The sequence below is a fragment of the Trachemys scripta genome, chromosome 8 (assembly GCF_013100865.1).
Source record: "Trachemys scripta elegans isolate TJP31775 chromosome 8, CAS_Tse_1.0, whole genome shotgun sequence".
NCBI lineage: Eukaryota > Metazoa > Chordata > Testudines > Emydidae > Trachemys > Trachemys scripta.
The window spans coordinates 49,347,189-49,365,884 of NC_048305.1; the positions used below are offsets into that span (position 1 = coordinate 49,347,189).

At 42.2% G+C, this 18,696-nt stretch overlaps 1 protein-coding gene across 6 annotated transcripts in view; it reads left to right on the forward strand.

Annotated features, from left to right (window-relative positions):
* Window positions 1-14,245, forward strand: part of RABGAP1L (RAB GTPase activating protein 1 like) — a 544,030-nt gene extending 529,785 nt beyond the window's left edge. For all 6 annotated transcript variants that reach the window (XM_034779149.1, XM_034779151.1, XM_034779148.1 and 3 more), the window contains 5 exons: window positions 2,313-2,417; window positions 3,721-3,804; window positions 4,560-4,631; window positions 6,814-7,011; window positions 8,426-14,245. In XM_034779149.1, the coding sequence (XP_034635040.1) occupies window positions 2,313-2,417; window positions 3,721-3,804; window positions 4,560-4,631; window positions 6,814-7,011; window positions 8,426-8,581 (615 nt within the window). In that variant the 3' untranslated portion in view covers window positions 8,582-14,245. The remainder of the gene's footprint in view (window positions 1-2,312; window positions 2,418-3,720; window positions 3,805-4,559; window positions 4,632-6,813; window positions 7,012-8,425) is intronic.
* The last annotated feature ends 4,451 nt before the right edge of the window (window positions 14,246-18,696 follow it).

Consider the following 18,696-nt stretch of genomic DNA (forward strand, 5'->3'; position numbering starts at 1 on the left):
CTTCCTACAAAACCTAAGCTTTGGCACAGACGACAAGTGCTGGGGGAGCTGTTCACATGATTAGGTTGACTTTGGGAAGGTTATACACACAACTGGGGTGTTGTCTATCTCTTTGCAATAATGCAGTGCACTTCAGAGCTTCACAGTGTATTCTGCTACATTCTTTAGAGGTGAACTGTTAGTAATTATTACTGTATTAAATAATTAACAGGACAGATTCTGCACTCTTATTTCAGTGAATAGCATCTTACTCAAACTGAAGCCAGTAGGTGCTGTTGTGGGGCAAGGTGCTCCTCAGTATGAGTAAGAGTATCTGAATCCAGCTGTACATGACTGTGCTTTGACTGTTCCCAACTTACATAAAGAAATACAGTCCATGCCACAACCCTGCAGTTACTCTACGTCTTGAAAGTCAGTGTCTGCTGTTTTGGGCTCAGTTATAACTAAGAGACTGAGCCATGCTGGTGGGGGAGATGCACAAGAGGCAAAGGATAAGGGCAATGTCTCTGGAGGTTACGAGTAGACGATAAAACCTTGTGGGATGCTAGGAGATGTATTCTCCCCAGCAGCAGTTGAAATACATGCCAAATTGTAACACTTGCTAGCTCCACAGCTACTTATTTTCTGCCCATTCCTGCTCTCATGTTTTAGCTGTCTTCTATGTAGGCAATTGAAGTGGCTCTGTTACCTGCAGTTCACCCCTGCTGGGGCAATAGCTTTGCCTCTCTATGTGCAACTGCTGTTTTCCTTCCCCACAAGAGTTAATGACACTTATGATGGTGCTAGGCAGATGAGGACCTGGGACTGAGCAAACAGAAAGAGGAACTAATATTCAGATAGTTCTTCCAGGTGTTTTTAATGGTTATGTTGAACCACGTATTATGTTACTGGTCTAGGATCTAAAAGAGGTTTTTGGTTTTTTTCTTTTTAAAGGTGGCAGGTCCCCCTACATCCTTTGCTCCATCAGATGCTAGCATCACTATCCCCTTCCTTTCACTATTCTCTTCTTTGTGCCCCCTTCCATACTGCCACTATGTGTGGAATGACCTACTGATCCTCCCACCTTCCTCTTATTCATATCCTTGCTAAAAGACTTGCTTCATCTCCCCCCCCCACACACACACAGGATTTCCCCCTCCCCCAAACACAGTGAGATGAGTTAGTGTTCAGGGGGTGTGGGGAAATCCTGGGGGTTCCCCACTGCATCTTGGTTATTCTTGTAGATGTAAAGCCTAAAAGTAGGGATATTCTTCCTGTCTCAAAGCAGCTTGAGTAACATCCTGGCCCCACTGAAGTCACGGGCAAAACTCCCATTGACTTCAGTGGAGCCAGGATTTCACCCATCCTCTACTAATAACCAATGGCAGCATGGCAAAGAAGCAAGCCATAGTGCCAGTGATGGTGGGAAAACATGGTGCAGGTCACACGCACAATGTCTGCATTAGGTAATCAATCATTTTGCAGTGCTTTTTCCCATGATTTTGCAGCCAGTGAGTTATTTTCTGGCTATAACCATTGCCTGTTCCATCAACCTGCTTATCAAACAGAGTGAGTGCTGCGATGCAATATTTATCCATGAAATGGGGAAGTTAGCTAGCCAGTGAGTATACTTAACACTGACAAAACCTCTTTTTCATTGTAATCAGTTAGGCCAGCAAGGTACCCCCACCATACCAAGACACTTCTGGTACTCTTGAACATCTCATCGTCATGCCTACCTCTTCAAATGGGGGAGCAAATTCACACATCCTGACCAACATGTATTATCTGGCTTCTCCAGAAAATATTTTTGCAGTGTTTTTACAATGGTAGATAATGCTCTTCTGCCTCTTATATTGGCCTACACACTAAGTATTGAAAAGTGTAAAGTGCCACACAAACTCTCAACTCTCCTGTGATATAGATATCTTCCCCATTTTACAGATGTGGTAACCAAAGCACAGAAAGATCAAGCCACTTGCCTCAGGTCACACAGGAGCTTGGTTGAGAACCTAGCCCACTATACCATGCTGCCTCCCTTCTGATACATAGTCTTCCTTTTATTTACATCAGAGTTACACATCTCCTAATATAAGCCAGGAGTCTCACACATGACCAGGATCCTTAATTGCTCTTAATATGGCCCAGCACATTCTCCGTTAGAATATCAAATAGTCATGTGGCCTTTGCACAGCAGCTGAAACATAATGCAATAACCAAGCAAGTAGTTACTAGAAAAAAAAAACATGTTTCTCCTGCAAAAAGGGAGCATGGGAGAACATAGGAGGAAGAGTTGCATCAAGTTTTTTTAGCTCATCCCTTCTGATTGTCAGGCTGAAGATAAGGCAGATGTTCTGAACAAAGAGCTTCTCCTGACTAAACAGAAACTAGTGGAGACTGAGGAAGAAAAGCGGAAGCAAGAAGAAGAAACTGCCCAGGTAAGACTTGTTTAAGCGTTTCCACCTAACCAAACAACAAACCACAAGAATTTGAGGGAGTATCAAACATTTGTTTGTGCCCCTCAAAACATTCATTCTTTAAGTCAGAGTGAAAATAAAAAATCCACATAAAGAGAAAAAAATTAATATTCTCTATTTCTGAGCATCTTTTGTGTTCTTACTGGAGCTCTGAGGGTCCCGTTTTCCAACTTTAATCCTGTCTCCCAACATCCTTTTTACTGCCACTATGTAAAACACCCACAGCCACAGAGGCCTAATCAGACCCTCTTCAGAACCTACAAAAGTAGCTGGAGGCATGGCTGTTACATAGAATTTGCCATACTGGATCAGCAAGTTAAAGCTATGAGCTGTTAAGTGCTTCCAGGCCCTAAGCCCAAGGACAGAATGGAAATGATATTTTTCCCAACTGGGTCTCACCTGATACTGGTTTACAAATTTTTTTTTTAAACGTTTAGCTATTTTAAATCCTGAACAATGACCTACATATAAGTGTGTTTCAATAGCAAAAACCCCTCTCATCATCCTTGAGGATTTCTTTGCTACCTGTCTGTAAGCAGAAGCTGGAGCAATGAGACTTATTTGTTTCATTGCATTAACAAAAGGTTATCGGTCTCCCCCCGCTCCCCCCCTCCCAAAAAAATCCTTCATAGTTCTGTTTCTCTGAACTGGAGAGTCCCAGGCTCTCTCCATGAGTCGCTAGAGCTTTACCACCTCTGGCAAGAGAAACCTTCACTTCTGTTGAAAGGTCTGTGTTCTTTATGGTGCTGAATGGCAAGATGGGATTTAATGGTATTTTAATGCACTGGTCAATACTGCAATTCTGAGCCATTTGGGCTGGAGAGGTCATTGTGATAATCCTGGCATGCTCCTCCTTCCCTTTCACCCAGGAAAAAATTATATTTGAGTATGGATCTGGGGAACCCAAACACTAAACAACATTTGGCAGTGTAGTGGGCTTGTTTGTATTCAGTCATAATCAAAGATGGTCCCCATACTCTAGAGCAGAATTTCCCAACCAAAGATATGCAGTATTTGTCCCCGTTTTTAAATGGCTGTTCATATTGCTGAGAATACAGTCATACTACTACTAAAAGATAACTGCACATTGAGTAAAACAGAGGCTATAACAAGGCTTTTGAATGCTAGGCTTTATCAAGTAGTGGGAATTGGTAATAAAGAGCTATAGATGCAAAGTATGTTCAAGAGTGATGTCATCACTCACATGTTGGAAAATTCCTCAAAGCCCACCCACTAATATGATTTCTCTCCTTGAACTTTCCAGCTGAAGGAAATCTTCAGGAAACAACTAGAGAAGGCGGAATCTGAAATAAAGAAAACCACTGCCATTATTGCGGAATATAAACAAGTAACATTTATAGAGAAACTCCTGTTTCATATAGTTATTTGTAAAGTGTTTTTAACGTCTTCCTACTCCCCATCTCAGGCAAGCTGGCTGTTCAGCATTCTAGTCCCAATACTTTTGACCAGGGCATGTCTCATTTCAGGCTTTCTGAGAGCATGAATTGTAGACAGTTATATTTTTTCTGGAGTTGTCCAAGTGGAATCTGCCACTTTCTGTAGAGCAGTGGTCTTCAAACTGGGGTGCACAAGAGGATCCTTGGGGTGTGCGGCAGGAGCGCTTTTCTTTTTTTTTTTTTTTTTTGCTTCGTCAGTTCGGGTGGGAGTCCGAGCCGCCCTTTTTTTTTTTTGCTTTGGCAAAAATCGTAGAGCCGGCGCGGCGGGGGGTGCATGCTCAAAAAAATTTTTACTGATAGGGGTGCGCAATCAAAAAAGTTTGGAGACCACTGCTGTAGAGAAGAATACCCCCTTATCAAGCCATTCCCAACCTACTAAGTGCAACTGCCTCTTTTGCCCTGCTCCTGGCTAAGGATGTAGGCCAGCTCCCCATGAAATTAGTCAAATCAATCTCAGTGTTAAAGTTGCATCTTGAATACTACCATTTAGACCTTTTTTGTCAGCCTTGCTACCAATAATAGATTCATTTTGAAGAAATAACTGTGTATGACTTCGGTGACGCTGTAATAAATTACTGCTGAATTGTACTACAAGATTTTTTTTTTTTTATAAACTTTATCAAAGGGGTTGTTTTCTCTCTTCCAGATTTGTTCCCAGCTGAGTACCAGGCTCGAGAAACAACAGACAGCAAGTAAGGAGGAACTGGAGGTTGTGAAGGTGAGAATGAGGCCTCTGTATGTGAAGTGTCATTAACTCAAATATTCATAGATCCTGGCAGTAAGATACTGAAAGGATTTGAACTGCAGCCATATAGTAGCAGCCTTGTGAGCCAGGAAGATGGTCTAAAATACCCTCTCAGATGTTTCACAGGATGGAAACAATTGTAGAATACATGTCCCTTCACCATGCTGTTTTGGATATCAGGTATGCTGGAGCTTCCAAACTGGAGTGCACAGAGTCCCTATATTTTTCCCCGCAGAAATGTATGAATTTGGCAGGAAGCATGGAGGGATAAGTCTTTATAAGTTCTAATAAGATGAGAAAGGGAGCCCTTTGGGGGAGCTTTTGAACTGCATCTCTGTTTTGCACAGTGCACACAGGCACAGCCCGGGACAGAGAGAGCAAAGGTTGCTTTGGACCTGATGGATTCTGGGCAGGACAGGGAGCTGCTCTTAATTATGGTGGGCTGGCCTGGTCTGCCCCAGACTTTCCATCCCCCTCCTGTCCTGAACACCAAGGCCTTGTGAGATCTGCATAGAGCTGTCTCTGGTTGTCCTACATAGTCTCCTCACTAGGAGAATTTTCCCCAATAAGGGACTTCACAGCACCTGTATGCTGCCATAGCAACATACAAGGAATCCCTCCCTCTGTTTCTGTAGTTCTCAAACTTTCTGAAGTATATAATCTGTTGCTATCCAATGGCAAATGTCTGCCTTTTGCTAGGATTATAAATTTTACTGCCTACTATTTCTGAAACATTAAACCAAGGGTTTACACATGCTTTACAAGTAGTTGGCAGTTTAGCAACATACACCGCTACCTCGATATAGTGCTACCCGATATAACACAAATTCGGCTATAACGCGGTAAAGCAGTGCTCCGGGAGGGCGGGGCTGCGCACTCCGGTGGATCAAAGCAAGTTCAATATAACGCAGTTTTACCTATAACGCGGTAAGATTTTTTGGTTCCCAAGGACAGCTTTATATTGAGGTAGAGGTGTACATATCTTCCCTCTTAGACAAAAAAAGACATTTCTGAACTGAGAATGCCAGGCACTCTACTTACTGTTCTAAAATTACGGTTTCACGAAAATAAAGACTGACTGACATTCAACTAGTTTCTTAAAGTATTTCAGTACATTTTTTTGCTTGTTTACTCCTGCTAAGTGGTCTGAGAGCAAAGTCAGCAGGATTACATTAGCAAACACTGGCTATTGTTAATGGTGACCAGATATTCAACCCAATATTAACAACAACAAGAAGGAAGGAATGCAAGCCAAAATAGGGAAAGAAAAGTTTAAAGAATATTTAGATAAATTAGATGTGTTCAAGTCAGCAGGGCTTGATGAAATTCATTCTAGAGTAGTTAAGGAAATAGCTGAAGCAACCATCTTCGAGAACTTATGGAAGACAGGTGAGGCCCCAGAAGATTGGAGAAAGGCAAACATAATACTGATCTTTAACTAGGGGAACAAAAAGGACTCAGGGAATTATAGACCAGCCAGCTTAACTTCGATACCTGAAGAGTTACTGGAACAAATTGTTAGTCAATTTGTAAGCACCTCTTCAAGCCAACCCAATGTGGAACTTGCTGTTGTCAAGTGTTCTTGACACTAGGAGCATTCTGTAAGATAATATCACTATTACATGCTGGTATTAATAGAAAGGTAGCAGCCATTGCATCCAGCATGGAGTGCTTGCTTGTGACGAGTAAGGAAAACCTGGGTGGGAGTGGGTTTCTAAGCAATATCACATGGTTGTAATATTTCCTTTGCCAAAAGCCATATTAACCTTAATATTTGATCAAAGGTATTCTTTTTTTAAAGCAGCAGGTTTAGCCAGAGAAAAAATCCTGCAATCTACTTTATCAACAAATATGCTAACATTAATGCAGTACTGCAAAAATATCACAAGTCTTGACAACAAGAGGGTAAATGTGACTTCCAAAGTCTAGATGTGTTGAAAATATGCTTGAAGTATTAGGAATTCTTATCCTGGTGCATGCGCCTATATCTGTTCATGAATTTCTAAAATCATTTGAGGTAAGACTGCATGTGACAATCTCACACACTTAGTGGCTCTACCATTACCACAAAAAGCAAATCTAACATAAGAGCAGCTCTTCCAGGAAACAGGACATCTGTAACATGGCTAAAAATGGATTCTCTGGCTGTTCCCAGGGTAAAGTGATGGCTTGCAAACACTGCAGTGAGATTTTCAGTAAGGAAGGAGCATTGAAGCTGCCTGCTATAAGCAGAGAGACCCAGGGAACAGAAAGAGATGATGAGAAGGATGCACTCAAGAAGCAGCTGAGGGAGATGGAGCTGGAACTGGCACAGACCAAATTGCAGCTTGTGGAAGCAAAGTGCAAAATTCAGGTATATGTACAAGTATCCTACTACTGAAAAAACTGATTGTATTAAGCCCTATCTACCTCATGGGGAATTTAGTTGCAATGTGACTGTCTCCTTGACTTTGGTTCTGTAGTGTAGATGTTGCTAGAATGCTACTGTGCTTTTATGCAGCGACACTAAGGGCTATGTCTACACTAGTACTTCCGTTGGTAAAACTTCTGTCGGTCAGGGGTGTGAAAAAACACACACACACACACACACACTCCGACAAAAGTTTTAACAACAAAAAGTGTCAGTGTGGACAAAGCTACTGCTGCTCATTGGTGGTGGTTTTATTTTGCCGGCAGGAGAGCTCTGTCCTGCCAGCAAAGAGTGGCTACACAGGAGGCCTTACACAGGCATAACTGTAGCGGCACAGCTGTGCCACTGTAAGGTACGCTGTGTAGACATAGCCAAATTGTAAGGCGTCTCCTCTTCCTTTCATTCCTGCACCGAAGCTGAATACAATCATCCTTGCACTCCCTACAAGGCTAGCCAAGCCAAAGGAGGCTAAGACAACTGCAGAAGAATGCATACTGCACCCTCTTAAAGGGTGGCACAATGGCCGCGTTTAACCTACATGGTAGGTAGCTCTGGAAAGGGTATGAAACTCAGTGCCTCCTGTAGATCTGCTGGGGGGAAATGTAACTGTACACCATTCCCAATCCATGATAGAAACTATAAAACACAATCCAGCCTTTTAGTAACATAGTGCTATGTCCAAAAAATAGCTCTCATTTGTGGCCCTAACTTACCCCAGCCCTGTCTGGCATACGATTGTCTGTTGTCTACCCTTTTGTTCTTGACATACCCTCTCCTCTTCTGCTAAGCTTGTGGAGTTGCTCTCACCACAAGTCACAACCTCCATCATGGATAGTAGTATCCCTTGCGGCATCCATCAGTACCTCTGGCAAGGAGTTTCATCCAAGCAAGGCAGCCCCCCACTCCTCAGACACTACCATTCCTCTCTTGGTTCAGTGGCAGCTCAAGATACACCCTTTCTTTCATACCATTGTTCTACTTCTAGACATCTCTACACACAGCTGCCAAGCCATCAAAGCACCATATGGATTAAATCTTGTGTGCATATGCTTGTCTGTACCATTGCTACACCCACACATCACCTCTGAGGGTTTATTCTATGCCAATCTAATTGGACTTAGCTGATTTTGTGAATTCCCAGGAAACTGGGATGTTCCTTTTCACTCTTCCCTTCCAGTCTTCAAAGAAAAAGGGCTCTAATTTGTAGTACTATCGTCTGTAGTTCTACTGCCTCTCCCCTCCAATCCCCACCCCCATGACTGTAGAAGGAAAGACCTGAGTTACAGGGATTGAATTTGAAGATGCCTCTCTGTAATCAATGATTTTCTGATCAACTCCGATTATTCTACTTCCTTAGGAGCTGGAGCACCAGAGAGGAACCCTTATGAATGAAATCCAAGCTGCTAAAAACTCTTGGTTTAGCAAAACCCTGAACTCTATCAAAACGGCCACGAGCACACAGCCACCACAGCAGCCTCCACCATCCCAGCCACCCAAAGAGAGCAGTACATAGTTCCAGCCAGACCCCAGGCACAAGAGCACAAAGAACAAAGCAACTGAAACCCTGGAGGATTTCCCCAGGGGGGTCTCCTCTTGGGGAAAGGACAAAAGACAGGAGTGCAGGCGTTGAAGTGAAATCCTTCAGTGTCTTTACTCATTCTGGTGTGACCCTTTCCAAAGGGAGGTTATTTAAAGAATCCAATTTTATGTTGAATACTTATTTCCCACCTGCCTTCCTGAAAGTCATGTTCTAATACCTTCATCCTTTTACACTTTATTTTATATGCTTAGATGTTAAGATGGATAATAATAATTCAGAACTAAATGTTCAATATGTGAACTAATTATAACTACAATTATTTTTATCTTGCATAAAACAGATGTTTTCTTTTTGGGAAAGAAGGAGGGTAGCATAAAGTACTGAGGCATAAATCTTGTCAAAGAAAGCACAGTATAATGCCAGGCTTTATACTCATGCCATGGGATCATCTCAAGTTTACAGTGGTGTTTGCATCCTGCAGAGAAGCATTTCCCATTCATTGTAAGTCTTAAGTCATAGCCAAAATAGTCTTGTGCTCTCTCTGGCATAGCACAAGTGTTTATAGTCTTCCCTGCGAATATTCTGTGTGTTTGATTTTGGCAATTAGTTTCCTGCACAAATTCAAGGAGCGCAGGTCTTCCAGATGCTGAGTGGCAGCACTGTTTAATTCTTGTGTGTCGCACCTGAACTGGAATTTAAAGTGAAATCTTCTAGTTCCCTTCTTATTCTGTTTTATTTTCAGAACTGGAGAAATGATTCTCTCCATTAGAACAAAGGGAAGGCTATATTATTTTTTTTTGGGGGGGGGGGGGAGAAATAAGTAGTTTTGAAACCTTGCTTAGTTTTGACATTCTATCTATTACTCCTGTGCAATAAAAGCGTGGTATCTTTTTTTCAGCGTAGTTGGTAGAAATATTTTCACATGAAACATTGGGCCAAGGTTTAAGCATTGGTCTTGGCACAAAACTGGAAGCATCAAATCAAAAAACTCTCTTTGCACAGGAGAAACAAACACCATGGAAAAGTTTATTTGCTTTTGACACTTTATTAGGGAACCCTAAGTTGCTGTATCTTTTTTTAAAGGACAAAATATTAAAAATGCAAGATAATAGACTTTACTCATGAGGTAAACTTTTCTGATGATTATTCCTGAGTCTGTCTGGAAACAGGATTGTCTTGTTTTATATCTCTAAGTTAAAGAAGTGCAAAAGCAGTTGTGACATTTTTTTGATTGAACATAAATGTTTATAGAAATACTTATTTCATGAAAAATTAAACTATTGCTTAAACTGATGGAAATATTTTTAAATTATATTTAACATGTCTATAAGAAGGTCTCACAGATAAATATTGTTGCTGGACAAGAGGTTAGTTGTGCATTAAGTTTCCCCATGTTATAAAATGTTCCAGGGACATTAGCCCTGTTTTGATTTTAACTTTAAGTAATGTAATATCTTATCAGCTCTGTACAATAAAGTTTGATACTCACATCCTGCTTCATTTTCAAGCATATTTTCAGAAGATTTTTACATGTAGTACAAGTTTAACATTTACCCTGTGCCAAATGAGACATTTTGAAGAGAGGTCAGCTGTTTGAAATAGAGATCAAAATGTAGTCACTATCCTTAGGCAGCTAAAGGCCTGCAATTTGGTGATGTAGATTCTTTTTTCTAAGAACAGAGCTGAATAAAGAGTTAAGTTCCTCTTGTTAGAATGGTTTATAAACTTACCTGGAAGAACAGTGTTTTGTCTAGATGTTGTTACAGAGTGGAATCGAAATAAGAGGGTTCTTCAAATGAAACCGAATTTTGGCATACTTTCCATAATCAGCTTAGTGCTATTAATATTTATCTGAATAAAGACCAGTGTTCCTATCCAGTGGAAGTACTAATTTCAGCATTGAGATGTCACTGGCAAGTAAATTAACGAACTTGAACTAAGTTATGTAATAAACTGGAGGTGACAATTGTATACAATTAAATACATTATTGTAGTACTTGGAGTACTGTGCTCACAGCCAACATTGTTACTGGTATCAGTTTTGTCCAAATTTCTCATTTAAATTCCAATCCTTTAATTTAAATCATGCCTACGGATTGATTTATACTGTTTTCCAAACAAGGTCTTCAATGCAGTATAAACAGAAAAGTGAATTTAATATGGCACTTTTTGGCATGTCTCCACTCACAAAAATGTTTGCTACCTGTAAGCTATGCTGAGCCCTTACAATTATTGGAGAGGAAATTGGAGTCTATTTTGCCTTCACATGATAGCAATAAAATTATCAGTCAAGTACTGATGACAGAATCTTCACTCCTGGTAATGATCCAAGAGGCTTGATTTCCTACCTCCTCCCCCACCATCCCAGGTTGAGTGTAGAAGAATGAATAACATTTGACTTTAAAAACTGTAAATCTTGTTTGGAATCAGTGAAAGAACAAATAAAATCACTTTCCTGACTGTAATGACAGTGACATTCAATAACATGGAAAGCTAACAAGATTGTAGGGTTACAAGATAGGAGGTAAAATCCAACTTCCTGGCTGTATATACAAATAACCTAACATTGTCATAAGGATTAAAAAAAATGGGTTTTAGTTGGCCCTTTCAGTGGTAAAAGACAGAACCGGGTACATGATGGAAATGTGCACCTTCAGCGTTGGCTGATATACTGTATGTGGCAAAGGCTGATGTTTGCATAGATTTTTTTTTTTCAGTGGGAAACTTCCTGAATTAAGTCTCACTGAAGCTAATATGTATCTGTTCAAACAGCACTGAAACAGTTAACATAACTCAAAGTGTGGAAGTATTTTTTTTTTTAATTCAATATCAAAATGCATGCCCAGTTCCAACAGTTGTACTAAAGGTAACTTGTGTCCGTCCATATGTAAGGAGCAAGCATTATTGGGGATTTTTATTTTTACTTCCATTCAGAACATTCTGAAATATGGCCTTAATTTCACAAAGAAACAATTCTCTGTAAAATATGTATTTTGGTGCCGTTATTAATCTTGTGGATACTAGTGCCTCACTGAGGTGCACAATGCAGAAAGAACAAGTAAATTTTTTTCACTTCATGCAGAAGTTTTTTATTTGGGTGAAACACTTCATAGGATAAATCAGGTTGGATTAATTACATTGTACATCAATTCACTAATCATATCTTTGTGGATCAAAGTTGAATTTATGTAAAACCGTAGTGCATACTTCATATCACTTAAAAAAAATGTTGAAAAGTTAACGACTTGCCTGCATTCAGGTAAACTGCTCAAGGTTCATATGCTTCAGTCCTCAGTAGAAGGAAAGCACTGAACCATGTACTCAGTATAGCCAGCTGACACACACATCCCAGCCTCTGCCCTGCTCATTAGATTGTACATCTTCCCATTTGCTATGGCGAAATTATCTTTAGATAACCAGAAAAATCTTTTTGTATTATAAGTTGTATGGCGGGACTTTTTGTTTAGCCATTAAATTTCCTGTTTTATGCTAGCATATTTTGTTTTATTCTCTTATTTCATTAAAAAACTATTTTGAAGCAAAAAGCAGGTGTGGGGTATCTCTGTTCACTAGAACAAGAAAGGAGAGTCAGGTAGAGCAGACACTCATCCCTTGATACCAAAGTATATTAGTCATAGCAGACTCTTATAGACTAAGTAGAGACAAATACATTACGGATTTAGGTTTTGTGGCAAACACCTGGGGTGAAATCCTGGCCCCAGTAAGACAATGGCCAAACTCCCATTGACTTCAGTGGGGCCAGGATTTCACCCATGAAGTTGAGTTTGTGATATGCTGACTAGCCTTGGTGATAGTGCTCTTTAATAGAGTAGAAAAACTGCCTGTACTGGCCGCTACAGTATCATGATTTACAAATTAAGTATGAAAAATCTTGTTTTCCTAATGCCACAACCTCTCGCTAAGAAGTGTGTAGGGCTGAATTCTGACATCCCTGTACTGAGTAATATCTTACTGAACATGTGAACTTTGTCATATAATGGTATGTTATTTTTCATCTCCTAGAGAAGCCTTTAGTACATGTTTTACATTTTGAAGATCTAGGCAGTGGTTTTAACTAAGAGCTGAATGACAGTTCTCTTGAACCCACAGCAGCCATCAGTGGATGATGCCTTGTAAAGTAGTCGGTTGTTCAATAGCAGGGTTTACTAGATATATAGCATTGCATATGCCCATAGATGTAACGTAGTACCGTACATTTTCCTCTTACAAATATAGCCTTTTTCTAAACTTCCTTTCTGCTTATTACACTAACCATCCCATGGAGAGCTGTCCCACTAAAAAGAGGCATTTCCATCCAAATAGTGCTAAATGCTCACACACTACATCCCTTTCACTTTGAACTACTCAATATAGAAAATGTCGCAAGTTGACTTCTGAACACCCACCAATGCACTGTCTGAAACTGGGCTATGATACATAGAAAGCATCCAGTTTTAAAGAGATTCATAATGAGAACTAGAAAATGGACCTTTTAAGGGCACTACACACGAGAACTAATTACAACCCTACCTTTCCTAGTTCAAAGGCCTGCAAAACATCAGTTCACAACCATTACTCACTATTTACAGGGTTGCCCTTCAGGAATACAGAGCTATCAATTTCTTCCAGACTCCCAGTGGTTTGCTATTGAATGTATGTCATGCCCATTTTTACCTGGAAAAAATACAGCTCAAAAATAAGAACTTTATTTCCTTCCCTTATTTTCTTATTCAGTGAGACTTGTTTTTATTTAACCTGTAAAGGAGCATATATGCATCTTTGGAAACTATATATTATATATAGAATAATATATAGGAAACTGAATTAGGAGATAAAATACATCAGAAGGGTCTAGTGTCACAAATTTCACTCATGTGATTTGATAACCACCAGAATCCTGGGCTGTACTAATTTCCTTTCAGTTTCTCTTATTTTTGTATTTTATATAATACATGGATCCTACTACCAATTCATATAAACAAGAGAAAATGTTATTGGCCTCTGCCTGATTCTCTCCTTTCAACAATCCCCTGGAGGAAACTAATGTGGATGAGGTTTTCAAGAATTGTATTGGGAGCTATTTCACTTAGAACCATCACCTTCTCTTGGAACTCTGGAGAGAATCTTCTTTATAGTTTAAGTAGAAAATACATTGATGTCAAGAGCAAGCAGAGATGGGCCCTATCCAGATCCATAGTTTTCCAAAGTTTAAAGGGGATTCAGTTCCAGGGATTTTATTCAGCCTCTTGAAACAGGCACCAGCTGCAAAGCTTGGATCCAGAATGAGGATTCCCACCTGTTGGGGTTATTCAGCTGCACAGTCTTGATTTGGGTCCATCCCTAATTATAAAGAGAAATACAGTGCTAGTGGACTAGGGAGATACAGGGGCTTTGTTGTGTTAGACTTATGATTTGGGAACATTTTTATACTGCCAATCAGTCGCTGTATAACCAATCCATGTATTATATAAAAATATAAATGTAACACTTGTTATTAAAAGTGTAATTTAATGTACATCATCACAAGAAATGTTTACTTTTTTAATTGTTAGACATGTTTAGCTCAGTATCTTGTTTTCTTTGTGTGAATGATATGTTGTAAAATAAACAGAAATGCAAACAAGATGGGAATGAGATGCTTGTTTTCATAAACTGCTCACATTACTGATACCCTCAATGTCTGCTCAAGAAATGGTTTGACTTCCATTTACAATAAATCTGATTAACACTGGCACTTCTCTAACATAAGAATGGCTATACTGGGTCAGACCACAAGTCCATTTAGCCCAATATCCTGTCTTCCGACAGTGGCTAATACCAGGTTCTTCAGAGGGAATAAACAGAACAGGTAATCATCAAGTGATCCATCCCCCGTCACCCATTCCCAGCTTCTGGGAAACAGAGACTAAGGACACTATCCCTGCCAATCCTGGCTAATAGCCACTGATGTATCCTCCAAGAATTTATCTTGTTCTTTTTTGAACCCCATTATTGCCTTTGCTTTCACACCATCCTTTGGCAAAGAGTTCCACAGGTTAACTGCACTGTGTGAACAAATACTTCCTTTTGTTTGTTTTAAACCTGCTGCCTATTAATTTCATTTGGTGACCCTTAGTTCTTGTGTTATGAGGAGTAAATAACAGTTCCTTGTTTACTTTCTCTACACCAGTCATGATTTCATAGAACTTCCCTTAGTAGTCTCTTTTCCAAGCTGAAAAGTCTGTTTTACTAATCTCTATTTATAGGGAAGCTGTTCCATACCCCTAATCATTTTTGTTTTCCTTTTCTGTACTTTTTCCAATTCCAATATATCCTTTTTGAGATGGGACAACCACATCTGCAAATAGTAGTCAAGATGTGGGAGTACCATGGATTTATATAGAGGGGAATATATTTTCTGTCTTATTATCTATCCCTTTCCTAACAATTCCCAACATTATGTTTGCTTTTTTGACTGCCACTGCACATTGAGTGGATGTTTTCAGAAAAAGTTCTCTTTCTTGAATGGTATCAGCTAATTTAGACCCCATCATTTTATATGTATAGTTGGGATTATGCTTTCCAATGTGCATTACTTTGCATTTAGCAACATTTAATATCATCTGCATTTTGTTGCCCAGTCACCCAGTTTTGTGAGATCCTTTTGTAATTCTTCGCAGTCTGGTTTGGGCTTAACTATCTTGAGTAGTTTTGATTCATCTGCAAATTTTGCCACCTCACTGTTTATCCCCTTTTCCAAATCATTTATGAATATGTTGAACAGTACTGGTCCCAGTACAGACCCTTGGAGTGCACACCACTATTCACCTCTCTCTATTCTAAAAACTGGCCATTATTCCTACCCTGTTTCCTATCTTTTAACCAGTTAATGATCCATGAGAGGACCTTCCTTCTTATCCCACTAACTTCGTACTTTGCTTAAGAGCCTTTGGTGAAAGACCTTATCAAAGGCTTTCTGAAAAATCTAAACACAGTAGAACCTCAAAGATACAAACACCACAGTTATGGACTAACTGGTCAACCGGACATGTGAAACTGAAAGTAATCAATCAGGCAGGAGCAGAGACCAAAAAAATAAAAAAAAGGAAGTACCATACTGTGCCAGTATTGCATCTTAAAGGTAGGCACATCTGGGCCTCTATTATGCGATCTTCCAAAAGTTTCCTTGCAACTTGCAGTTATTTCACTTTTGGCACTGTACTTTTTAATTTCTGTTTAACTAACTTCCTCATTTTTGTATAGTTCCCCTTTCTGAAATTAAATGCTACCATGCTGGACTGCTGTGGTGTCATCCCCACAGGGATGTTAAATTTAATTATATTATGGTCACTATTACCAAGTGGTTCAGCTAAATTCACCTCTTGGTCCACATCCTCTAGCTCCAATTAGGACTAAGTCAAGAATTGCCTCTCGTGGGTTCCAGGACTAGCTGCTCCAAGAAACAGTCATTTAAGATGTCAAGAAACTGTATCTCTGTATCTCATCCTGAGGTGATATGTACCCAGTCAATATGGGGACAGTTGAAATCCCCCTCATTATTATTGAGTTTACTTTTACAGCCTCTCTAATCTTTCTGAGCATTTTACAGTCTATCACCATCCTGGCCAGGTTGTTGGTACTATATCCCTACTGCTATATTCTTCTTATTCGAACATGGAAATACTATCCAGAGATTCTATGGAGGAGTTTGGTTCAGCTAAGATTTTCACTTGACTCTACTCTTTCTTACACATACAGTGCCACCCTCCCGCCCGCCTGCCTTGTTCTGTCCTTCTGATATATTTTGTACCCTGGTATTCCTGTGTCCCATTGATTATCCTCATTCCACCAAGTTTCTGCGATGCCTATTACATCATTTAATACCAGGCACTCAAGTTCACACATCGTATTATTTAGACTTCTACCATTTGTATATAAGCACTTCAAAAAACTGTCTAGGACTAATGCTCAAATAAATTTGTTAGTCTCTAAGGTGCCACAAGTACTCCTGTTCTTTTTGCGGGTACAGACTAACATGGCTGCTACTCTGAAACCTGTCTAGGACTAAATTGTCTCTAGGGTTAAAGATGCTCACATACCTTCCTCGGGCTACTGGTCCATGACTGCTGCAGTCACCAGCGCCCACTCTGCAGGGTCGAACCAGCAGGCAGCTGTTGAGGGCGGAGGAAGAGCCCCACAGGAAGGGGGCAGCGAGCGGGACTACGAGGGTGCCTAGCCGGGTGTAAGCAGGACCGGCTTTAGGAAGTGTGGGGCCCAATTCGAACATTTTTGGTGGGGCTCCAAAAAAAATGTAAAAAAAAGCCTTTAATTTTTTCCATGTATTATTTACTTTCCATAACTATATAAATAATAAAATTATATATTATGTACATTGCATCATATATGCTATTGATCAGTTATTAATGAGCTCCGTTTCACATGTGTGGATCCCCTCCACTCCCTAAGTGTGTGCTAGGGTGACCAGATGTCCCGATTTTATAGGGACAGTCCCTATTTTGGGGTCTTTTTCTTATATAGGCGCCTATTACCCCCCACCCCATTCCGATTTTTCACACTTGCTGTCTGGTCACCCTGTGTGCACATGTGTGGGTCCCAGCTGCTCCCTGCCCCCCTCATTGAAGCAGGCGTGCAGGGTTACTGCCCTGGGAACTGCAGGGCATCAGTGGACATGGGGCTAGCTGGAGGCAGGGCAGGGGCTGGCTGGAGGTAGAGTCTGGCTGCAGGCAGGGCAAGGGGTGCGGGGCTGGCTGGAGACAGGGGTGTGTGGGGTGGGCTGGCTGGCTTTGGGCAGGGCAGCGGGGGGGGGCGGCATGGGTTGGCAGAGCTGGAGACAGAGGAGTGCAGGACTGGCTGGCTTCAGGCAGAGAGGTGCGGGGCCGGCAGGAGACACGGGCTGCCTGCGGGCAGTGGGTGTAGCAGGGGCTGGCTGAGGGCAGGGCAGGGGGTGCAGCAGGGGCTGGCTGTGGGCAGGGGGTGCAGGGCGCGGGGGGCAGGGCTGGTGCGGGCAGGGCAGGGGGTGCAGGGCTGACGCTGGCAGGGCTGGCTGGAGACGGGCTGGCTGTGGGATGTGCAGGGGGTACAGCAGAGGCAGCTGGAGCCCCAGCCCTTTAAATAGTCCCCAGAGAGAACTCTCCCTGCTATCCCAGGGCTCTGGGGGCTATTTAAAGGGCCCGGGGCTCCCCTACTTCCACCGCCCCGGCCCTTTAAATAGCTGCGGGAGCCCTGGGGAAGCGGTGGGGCTCCAGCGGCTATTTAAAGGGCCGGGGCGGTAGAAGCAATGGGAGGCCTGGACTTTTTAAACAGGGCTCCAGCCCTACCCCTGGGCTCCAGCAGTGGGGCTCTGGTGGCAATTTAAAGGCACTGTGGCTCTAGCCCATGCTGGGAGCCCCAGGCCCTTTAAATTACCCCCAGGGAAGCCGGGCCACCCTGGTACGGTGCACTGGCTTTTGCTGGTATGCTGTACCAGGGCTTGGGCGCAGGGCCCAATTCAGGGGAATTGGTTGAATTGGCCTAAAGCCGGCCCTGCGTGTAAGGATGCTGCCAGCCGAGCCAGCACCTGACCAGCACCGTCCTCCGCGGCTCTCCCTCTGCCGCATAGCACCGGCTCCCGCATCCCCCGCAGCGAGTGGGGGGCTCCTCGGCCCTTTCCTCTGGGCAGCTACTGGCCAACTAAGAGTGAGCCGACCCGACCCCCACTGCTCCGGCCAGAAGAGACTCGCTACCGCAGGGGTGATGGCCCCAGCTGTGGAGGAGCGAAACTGGGACAAAACCCCCCGTCGAGCAGCGACGGAGCCGGAGCTCCCTCACCAGAGGCGCCCGCCTCCCCGCGGCGAACACCCCTTAACACAGCCCGAGCGGCGCCTCAGCTAGACTGTCTCCCGGGAAACGTCGCGCCTTTGACAGCCCCGCCCACTCCCTTCCCGCTCGCAGCGCGCACGGCGATAAAATGGCCGCCGAGGGCCTATACCAGCTGCGCAGTGGGACCTTCTAGGACGCTCTGACTCCGGCGAACTCTATACCTCTTCCTGCGGGGAGTGAGAAGGGGCGTGGTTTATGCGGCTCTGGTCGCTAAGGGGCGTGGTCCGGCT